The sequence below is a fragment of the Lactuca saligna genome, chromosome 4, assembly GCF_052625555.1.
Source record: "Lactuca saligna cultivar CGN05327 chromosome 4, ASM5262555v1, whole genome shotgun sequence".
Taxonomy (NCBI): domain Eukaryota; kingdom Viridiplantae; phylum Streptophyta; class Magnoliopsida; order Asterales; family Asteraceae; genus Lactuca; species Lactuca saligna.
The window spans coordinates 281,133,635-281,144,420 of record NC_136420.1 but is presented as its reverse complement, the minus strand read 5'-3'; the positions used below and the strand labels follow the sequence as shown (position 1 = coordinate 281,144,420).

The window sequence follows — 10,786 nt, the reverse complement described above, 5'->3', positions numbered from 1 at the left end:
TGTTCAAGTGTTTTTTCTGGTGGGTTCATTAGAAACGAGATATGTTCTTGAGTCCTTTAGAAACGAGAACTCATGTTCAAGAATCAATTCTTCAAAAATATGGAAAAATTGAGATATGAAGGGAGAGTCGTTGGAGATTTTGTTTATGATGTGTCACGATTTCATTGGAAAACTCATGTTGCCCGAGAAGATGACAAGGAGATTAAGAGATTCATCAGAGATGTCAAAGTTGTCGGAAACTGGCTAAAGCCAGTCATAATGGTATTTTTTTTAACATGAAAATGAGTTTGTTACTCTCATAAGTCATTATCCATTTTCTTCTTCTTCTAGTATTCTCTTAGGCTGCATTTCATGCATGTGATTGAATCGTGTTATGTGATTCTTAAAATAATATAAGAAGTCCCTCTAGTGAATGGTTCCTCTACTCTTCCTTCTGCCTTTCTGGCATCTGTTTCTCGAATTGTCCAAGGTAAACTACTTTATAGCTATGAGACCGTTACTAAGCCTCGATAGCAGCAACAAGGTCCAAATGCAGACCATACCCCACAACTCAAGAACACTACTACCACACGACCACCATTTGCTTCCCCCTCCCCCACCAATATCATCACAACACAAAACAACTTCCCATTATCATTAAAATGATATTTTTATGGTTTTGACTATGAGAGAAGCTTGTTAACCTCTTTTTCCGTACTCAAAAGACTACACATCTATATATTATATATGTAGTCAAGAATTATTTCATCTTTTTGCTACTATGCTTTTTATACACCATTCATCATGTGGTTTGTTTGGTTTGATTGCTATCAACCCAAATTGTTATTTGTGATGACATCAAATTCTCATGATGAATATAATCTAAAGCAACATAACAAGTTATCAAGCAATTATGCAAAATAGTGCATATGTACATATAACTTTTTTGTTATATTTTTAAATTTGACAAACACAAGGTTTCAATCCAACAAAGGAATAAAACTAAAACTCTTACCTTTATTGTGTGTAAGAGAGGATAATATAGATTGAATTGTTTGTTATCAAAATGTAGAAATAATATGTCAAACAAGAAAAGGTTTGACATGAGAGAAAAGAGATTGTGAGGTTAGCCAAAGAGACTGCCTGACAACCAACGAAACAAATGGTCTTTGAAAAGACCAAAAAACCCTTTGAAAAGTAGAATGCAGGCAAGTCATCCTTGGCTACCAAACAACACACTTTTCTTCATGCAAGACCTCACTTGTTGTGCTTCCTCCATGCATTCACACACTCCCGATTATAAATTGCTATATTTAGTATGGTTTTTCAAGGTCGTATTTATAGCCTCCATGGCACCAATATAATCCAATAAATTTTGTTCTTTTTCCTTTTTGAATTGGCATCATTTAAGATTCTCATGTAGGTCTCAACACGAATTTATGACGCTGAAAATTAGAGAATATATTCTAAACAAAGAAGATTTAGTAGGAATTTCAACTCAACTTTTATTACAAAATGAATAAAATCAAGACTTGTAAATTATCGGCTTCACACGCCTCCATAAATTGGTATTGACTTATCTAATGATTGGTTTATATGGTGAATGGTATACTTGCATAAGTGGTCAAGAATTCGTGTCACTTTCAATTTCAATGTGGATTTGTGACTCTTTGTAAGTATTGGGCTTTTATGTTATTAACATCTTATATGATGCTTCTCAAGACAATGTGGGCCAACTTATATGTTGGAAGAATAACCTTTAATAAAAATAGCACACGACTATTAACAACAATTTTAAGTTTTTAACTGACCCTATGTAATTGCTTTATATTTTATATTCTTGTGATCATATCAATGGAAAAAAAAAAAAAAAAAAAAGGCATCAAACACAATTTTCTTGTGGTTTTACTTTTTATGGAACACGACCTTACAAATATGATGCAAAATCAACTCATCCTTCAACAATAAATATTCCAAAATCAAGAGAATTAAAACCACTTTCGATTTCAAAAGTACAAATATCAACAATTTTTTTTGTAGTTATGAGCATGAGAAGGGCATTCACGTCTTTTGCACACACAAGAGAGTCTATGTCCCACAACCTTAAATCTCATATAGTTTGAATATATTCTCTAATTTAAGAATCTAAGTACATGATCCCAAAGGGAATCTCATTTCTTCAAGAATTTGTATCTCAAAACTCATCAAAGAAGCAAAAGTGCTATTTTAAGATAATATTTTTTGTAGATTTATAACCCAATATCACAAAACCACACCATGTAAATGCTAATTTCCAAACCCTAAATCATCTAGAAGACTAGGACTACAAACTTCACAACAATATTAATCACTAAATTTACTATAATTTTTTAGTGAAGTTTTAAAATGTTGATTACCTATGTAAGAAAGATAAAGACAACCCCTGAAGAGATGCATGAGAATGTGGAAGCATTCGGTTTCCTATTTCCAATGATTCTGCTAATGCTTTTGTCATCAACATATAAACATCTTCAACTTGATTCTTTTTAACCCATTCATCTAGTTTCCTGTATAAAGATTCAAAATTGTTTTTCATTATTGAGAAAGTAATTGTAATAAGTAAAGAAAGTAAAAAAGTATAACATGTAAACACCTTTGAACGCACTCACAAACATTTCTGTAATTTCATCTGTTTCATACAGAGGTGTTTCATACAGAGGGACCATTTCTGTAACTTTATCTTAGATGGGAATTGTTTTTGTAATTTTGTTACACAAGGACATTTCTGTAATTTTTTCTCACACAGGGACCATTTCTGATCTGTAATTTTGTTAACAAGGACCATTTCTTTAATTTTGTCCAACGTACAGGGACCATTTCTGTAACTTTTGCTACACATGGACTGTTTTTCTTTAACTTTGTTACACAAGGACCATTTTTGTAACTTTCTCTAACACAGGGACCATTTCTGTAATTTCATCTATTTCCTACAGAAAGACCATTTTTCATTTCTGTAATTTCATCTATTTCCTACAGAGGGACCATTTCTGTAACTCTATCTTAAAAGGGGATCAATTTTGTAATTTTGTTATACAGAGACCATTTCAGTAAAAAAATTCTGACACAGGGATCATTTCTGTCATTTTGTCTATTTGAAAACTATAGGGACAAAAAGTGCATTTCACTAAAGAAAAAAAAAAAACTGAAAGAAACCTTTTTTAAAGGTGAAGAAGAAAGAAAGAAAAAATTAAGATGATAATTACAAACCTTAGCTGAGATTCAGTGGTGTTACTGCAGTCTGAAAATAGCACTTTAATCATAGGGTAGATATTGATCTTGGGAATTGATACAATTTCATCCATACAATCCCCAAATGAGCACCATGAATTAGGGTTTATCAGAACAATTTGCAACATTGGAGATCTTGTTTGCAGATTTCTAACCACTGTTCTGAATGAGAGTTCATCTTTTGCACTTTCCAACAACTGGCTACTGAACATCCTCTCTAAACTGTATTTCCTACAAAGATTCATCAAACCACATAAAAATCATGATCTAAACCTAATAAAAAGTAATAACATAAAGATATAAAATTTACCTAAAAAGGTCATTTGAACCTCCAATTGGTAGTGAAGTAGATATGAAACATTTGAACAAGTGAACACTATCATTCAATGGGAAACCATCAAGATTATCATGTGGGAATGCTCCAAGAAGAGATGAGCAATTAGGACATGAGATTTCACTCCATTTTATGTCTTTTGAAAGATATGGAGATGTGACCATGAAGCTATTTCCAAGAAGACCATTGAGGAGACTGGTTTTGTTTGCTAGTAATTCATTTGTATCAAGTGTTTCCTCTTCATGTTTATGAACATGGACACATTCATGATCATGGAGTTTTTCGTTTTGACTACTATGATCAACATTCAGCTTTTTAAAGCTGTTATTCAAAGAATGAAGAGATTTGTGTTCTTGGAGTTTAATTTTGTCAGGAAATTTATGTCCTATTAAGTCATCTTTGGAGATGACAATAGATGTAGCATCCACTAGGCACATTCCTGATGAACATGTGTATGAGTTGGCATATTTTGCTACAAGTTTCTCACTTACACCCCCAAAAGAACAGCAACAAGTCCCAAACCAGTTATCAGCTGCCTCACGCCAATTGACAGATGGCATTTCCTTGAAAAATCTGTGTATATGATTCGGATTCACTGTTAGGTTAACTATTAGAAAGAGTTGTAGAAAGACTCAAAGAATGAATGTAGAAGGTATGGTGTTAATGGGGAGAGAATCCTACCGAACAGCTCTAGTTAACTTGGTAGAGCAACATCTGCAATAAAACTGCACCTCTCCACAGGAAGCCAGCTTCTTAAGATCTGAATTCATAAAGTTCAAATGGATAAGAATGAAATACAAGAGAAACACGAAGTGCACATTGGAAAAGAAGATAGTGTGAAGGGTAAATGATATGAAGAAGAGGAATAAGATGCAATGTTCTAAGTAGCTTTGCACACCATGACACCATTACAGAGTTCCATATACCGGTTCTTTGTTTGATGCAAGATAACTTTACTGCTGGTGATAAATTCTAAGAGCTAAGATGCCGATGAATAGTGAAAATCAAAAATAAAAAGAATATATTTTGATTACCAGAATCCAATTGAAGAGGTTGAAGTTCATCATCTTCCAATGCATTCTCATCACCATCTTCAAAATCAAAATTCGATATAATCGGGTGGTCGACGGGAAGAATCAGAACAAATTTAACTTCAATGTGATCATCCAGTGCTCGTAAATTAATCGGGGAATCAGCATCAATCAAGACCCTAGGAATCGGAACCCAAAGTGACGCTGCCGTCGCCGGTGACCCTACTTGATTTTTGTCGAGCCAAGTAACTTCGAGTAGAGATTTATCCGATAAAATAGTCACCTTCAAATCGGTGCATTGAGAGGAGGGTTTGGTGTTGGGGTGAAAGATGTATAACCGGATAATGGGGACGTGAGAATTGGATTCCCATGTGAACCTCCATTTTCTAGGGTTTTTAGTGGCGGGAAGAAGTTCAGAAATGCTCATTTCTGGTAAAACTAAAACCCACCCTTTATTGGAGGACTTGAATGTATAGTAAAAGTATTGATGATGTTGATATTTCAATCATCTACCTTGTTTATTCACTTCGTGACACTTTTGCCCCTCCATGATATTTCGTGTATGCATTCGATAGTGTTTGAAAAAAAGGAAAATTCATTAAATTCATTAAACTAAGCATTATAAACAAAACATTTGAAAAAATAACCATTATTTTTACTTTTTGAAAAATAATTGCTTACTTCGGAATATCATATTATATATATATATATATATATATATATATATATATATATATATATATATATATATATATATATATATATATATATATATATTAAAGTTCTGAAGAATTGTAACAGTATATTTGGAGCAAATTTGTCTCTTTTGGTCACTTTAGTTGTCCCCTGTAGATCGTTTGTTTATTTCCTTCTGATATGTTTATTTGCTTCTTTTTCAGGGATCCTTTAGGTCATTTTTAAAACTGAAGATGCACACGGAAGTTCTATCTGTACTTCACTACTTCACTGAGTTATTTGTAAAAATGGAGCAGTTTTTAAAAAGGTCGGTAGAAATGGGGCTTTGTAAAAATGGGGCAGTTTTTTAAAAAGGTAGATAGAAATTGGGCTGTTTTGAATGCCTTTGTAGAAATAGGGCTGTTGGCTCACTAAATCAATTCGTAAATATATATTGAAATAATGGATCCCTCACAACTTACAACAATAGTCCAAGGTTTTTTATAATATGTTAAAACTTTATCCTTTTATATATTTTTTTCTACATTTTTACTACATCTTATTATATTTACGTAAATATTGAATATACAAAATAGTTCATAAAAATATTCAACATTAACCTTATTTTATAAAATATGTTACCACTACATCTTATTATATTTTTTATTTGTATTTTGTACATTTACTTAATTTAATAATATTTAATGTAAATATATTATATAATTTATAACTAACGTTCATTAGTTTTTAATACCAAATATATTTCATTTATACATTTCCATTAATACCAACATTTAATATTATAACAATAAGAAATAGGAAAACACATACTAAGATTAAATTACTAAAATTCAAAAATCATAATAAAAAATCACACAGGAAATACAAGATCAATGAAACATGAAATTACAACACAATAAAACAAAAACATAGTTTACTACTAATGGAATCTTGGTTGAGAATTTAAACAATTTCTTCTATTATGACCTGACTGGTGGCATAGTGTACATCTACGAGGTTCATTAGGATGACGAATGTCCATCTCATTATGAATTCGATTTGCATGCCTTCATCCTCGATGAACAAAAAGTGAGTAATCTGCTTCAACCGTCCAGTTTGAATCCAACCAGTAATCAGCATAAGGAAGTGGTACAAACCGAAAATTATATTGTTGTCTGCATGTCATAGTAGTGTACACATTGTTCACAATGGAAAGAAGGTTGTCCCCTCTATTCCGACAAACTGCAAGTGCATGTGAACATGGAAATCTCTCCATTTGCCACTTACCACAAGTACACATATGTTGAAAATAATTAACAGTTTGTGTATTTCCTCCGGTTCCATTTATCTGTGACTTTGTGACAATTCTGTAAACACGTTCATTTTAGTGAAACTCATATAAAACATGACTTTGTGCACGAGTGTCACGTTTAAGAAAGAGACGCCACATACATTTTGGTAGAGGTGTAATGCAGTTCATTGCAATACCACTATGCTTTCTGAAAAGTTGCATTGTTCTATTGAATGTAAGGTCAATACACACCCTAATTGGCAATTGTCTCGCTCCTCGTAATGCATTGTTCATGCTCTTCGAGATATTAGTAGTTAAGAAACCCTATCGGTGATTTTCATCATATAAAAGACAGCATTGTTATGTTTACTTTCATACACCTTAAACTCTCTATTTTGACTGATAGACCAAAGTATTACTGCATTTTTCACCTGCTGCTTACTTTCAAATTGCATTCCTAACCTAATTTTGTTTTTTGTTTCCTTCCAAACATCTATATGAACGTTGTCCTCTAAATTTTCTACGACATCATCTCCTATATTTCCAATATCATTCATAAAGTCTACAACGAGATTGTCACTCACATCATCAGATTCTTCCTCAATATGGCTTAGTGACTCACTACTGCATTTTGAGTTGGGATCATCAAATCCAAACTCCTTATTTGGCTCAAATCTATCATCACTCGGCAAAAGAAATGGTATTTCAAAATTACGAAGGAGATCTACCAAACTAATATTTGTAGGTATCACTATTTTCTCAATATCAACACAAACTTGACCCCAATAATTCTCATCAGTCTCAGCTAAATAATACAACATGTCTAAGGTTGAATCATTTATAAGTGGTGCAATATTAGATCTCCTAGAATATTGGGAACATAATGACATATTCAACTTATATGAGGATTTTTCTACTCCAACAAGTGCATAAACCAAATATTGAAATTGTTCGTACCGTATTTTTTGCCTAATAATGTCTGAAGCAGACACAATTGATTTGTCGCCCTTGATGATTCAATTCTCATATTTGACATTGCCACCCCAATAGAGAGTAATCATAAATGGACGATTTAGAGCCATGAATATAACTGCAAGACAAATCATATGATAACAAATGCAAATTAGTATCATATATATAGCGTTTTGACAAAAAAAATATGCAAAAATATTTAGAAATTATATATACCTTATGTTAAATATATGAAAGAACTAATCATGTAAATATTATGGAAGCATGAAAGATCAAGAATGTATAATTGTGTGGAAACAATTTTGTAAGAATGATGAAGAACCTTGGCTCGTAAGATCAAATTTATAGCATCAAAAAGTAAAATAAAATCAATTAAAATTTTTAGACATGTCAGTTCATGCAGCTTTAGCTTTTATGATATTTCAATAAATAGTGACATTTTATTTTGGATAGAGTGTTTGCTTTTGTTTTGGATAGAGTGTTTGCTTTTACAGATTAAGTATTTGATTGGACAAATCATATATAAATGTTACTATTTATTTTTTAATTTATATGATTCTAACAATATTTATACGTTAATTGTATTTGTATAATTGAAATACTATATAATATTTTAAAATTTTGGAATATAAATGAGATCGTTTGTGTAAAAAGAACAATTAAATGCTATATATAAAACTTAATAATATATTTAAGCTACAAAAATTAGGTAAATGTAGAAAAAAAATATATAAAAGAATAAAATTTGAATATATAATAAAAAAGAAAGGACTGTTGTTGTAAGTTGTGAGGGATCTTTCATTTCAATATACATTTATGGATTTATTCAGTGGGTCAGGAACCCTGTCAGGAACCCTATTTTTACAAAGACATTTAAAACAGCTCTATTTCTACCAACCTTTTTGAAAACTACCTCTTTTTTACAAAGAACCCATACTTCACCACCCGTGTAATCCGATCGGATTAAGATCAGTGTCATTAGCCAATTTCATTTTGTTTCTATTTCCCACCGCTTATTTTAGCTTTCTCCACACCGCCGCTCGAATCGATCCTTCCAGTTTCAAAAGAAGCGACCATCTCCCTCTCCGTCACCAGCACCCCAGTTTGCTTTCTAAGGGCGTTGGTCTTGGTGGTGATCGACGAGCAGGGGTCTCTACCGGAACCGCCGTCGTTGACTTCATTATAGTATTGAGTTACGATTTTGTTGGTTGTGCAGATATTAGAAGGATTCGAAAGGAAAATCAACATTGTTGTTGCCACCAGTCCCGTCTAGCATGTGTTTAACGGAGGTTATTAGGTCAGTGTCAAACATCTTTGTTCCAATCGATTAGTGCTTCCTCGGTTTTGCATCGACTGATGCTTCGTCATCTACATCTAACTGAACAGATGTTGTCTCCGGTCTTCAATCTGTAGGGAAAAATAGGTTACCTCAACAACTACAAATCAAAAACATGCAACTCTTTTATGGTAAAGCTTTTACTTTTTTATGTTTTGTTCTCACTTTTTGTGCAAGGAATATGATCGATACAATCAGGACAACTTGTCTAAGAACCGGATTTTTTTTCCCAAGGTAATTTCATAGTTTTCCTCCAATTTGTTTGGTTTCTTGCACGTAAGGTGTTTGACGTATTGTCTCTTTGTGTATTTTCGATTTTTTGCTACTTCATTATGTTTTCATCAAGGTGTAATCCGGCCAGGATTGGAATGAACAACTAAGAGGGAATGGTTCAACCACTTGGTATTCATTCCTTTAATCTGTTTATTTTGAGGTTTGTTAATAAACTCTTATATAATTCTGATTTGAAAAAAAAAATTATGGAAATAAATATTGAATTAACTTCCACTTTGTTTCTTTAATCAGTTAATTATCTCATTCACTTCTTAATAATCAATTCTAAGATGCGTTACACTGATCAGTAACCCACAAATCGTGAGTTTGAAGTCATTAAACACCTTCACGTTTTACTTTCATACCTTGTACTTTCATATATAATCTTTTGTTTATCAGAAGTAGAAGCTGAACAATCTTTGTCTATCCTTTCATTTTGCAGCTTGATTCTTGGAAACTATATCTCCGGTCACAAGGTTGTATATGAGATTCCTTTTTTACCCTTTAACTTTTGTTTTTTTGGATTTATATAATCATGCAATTCAATTTCTTATTCAGGGACTTTGAAGCAAACTATATTTTAGGAACCATTCCACCTGAGTTAAGGAGATTATATAATTTAAAACATTTTGTCTCCATCTAGATTACAAGCTTACTTGGTTTGTGATATTGATTTTTAAGAAAATTCAATAATTTTTTGTCACCACCTTTTCTTCACTATTATAGGCAGTGATTTGGGATTTGTTTTGTCAACAAATCCCTAGGAAAATGGATCCATTTCTATGCAGAGAAAAATCATTTCGTGGAGAAGATAAGTGTATGCAATGCTTTGACTGATATTTACTCAAAAAGTGGAAACATCGACAAAGCAAGCCATCTGTTCGACAAAATGCATCAAAGAGATGTCGTTTCATGTATTACAATTATACTATGAAGCAAAAAACTCAAGATGGAGCCTTTTCCTGTCATTTAATATGTCATTCCATTATTCAAGTTTGTTAGGAGACTTAAACCGTAATTATTTCTTTATATATCATAAAACTAGGTGTGAGACCCATGTATTACATGGGTTTATTTAAAATAAAAATTAAATATAAAATTCTAAACATTAAGAACTTTGAACTTATAAGAAAAATGAAAAAAATGTTGAATTATAAAAATTAAGGTGTTTTATTTCTCTTTTAAATTTAAGCAAATAATTTAGATAAGTAAATAAAAGAAACTAATAAAACTTTAACTTGGTAATTTTGAAATTTAAAGGAAAGTTTATTAATGAAATTGATATGCATTTATTAGTACATTTAATATTATATGAAATTTCATAAAATGGAAAAATCATAAAATGACGTGTAGAATAAAATTTAATTTAAAATTACCATAAAATTACATGTGGCAAAATGAATGAGAATGTGATATGTGGAAAAAAGATCATTATTTATTAGAGTAGACATTTGATATTAATTTTTAGTAAAAATGTTTTTAGTGGGAGGCTCTTGCCTGTTAATATGCATTGAAAAAATGAATTTATGTTCTAATTTTATATAATTTTTTGGATTATAGAATTTGTTGTTGTATGGGTATGGTGCTATATTCAATTTTCTTGGGATACTTGCAACAGTTCTTATCAA

The 10,786-nt window shown here is 31.6% G+C and overlaps 1 protein-coding gene across 1 annotated transcript; it reads right to left on the bottom strand.

The window, feature by feature from the left end:
* Positions 1–2,198: 2,198 nt before the first annotated feature.
* Positions 2,199–5,050, bottom strand: LOC145043670 (HECT-like ubiquitin-conjugating enzyme (E2)-binding protein). The gene is made up of 5 exons (XM_078992386.1): positions 4,615–5,050; positions 4,262–4,340; positions 3,557–4,153; positions 3,226–3,477; positions 2,199–2,525 (listed from the first exon to the last, which is right to left on the bottom strand). Exons 1-5 carry the CDS (start codon positions 5,036–5,038, stop codon positions 2,372–2,374), a joined length of 1,506 nt encoding a protein of 501 aa, XP_078848512.1. The 5' UTR covers positions 5,039–5,050; the 3' UTR covers positions 2,199–2,371.
* Positions 5,051–10,786: the final 5,736 nt, after the last annotated feature.

Coding starts and splice junctions, on each gene's coding strand:
- LOC145043670 (XM_078992386.1), bottom strand. CDS start 5,038: ATGAGCATTTCTGAACTTCTTCCCGCCACTAAAAACCCTAGAAAATGG. Junction 4,341..4,614: donor ACCTCTTCAATTGGATTCTG/GTAATCAAAATA, acceptor TTATGAATTCAG/ATCTTAAGAAGCTGGCTTCC. Junction 2,526..3,225: donor ACCACTGAATCTCAGCTAAG/GTTTGTAATTAT, acceptor ATCTTTATACAG/GAAACTAGATGAATGGGTTA.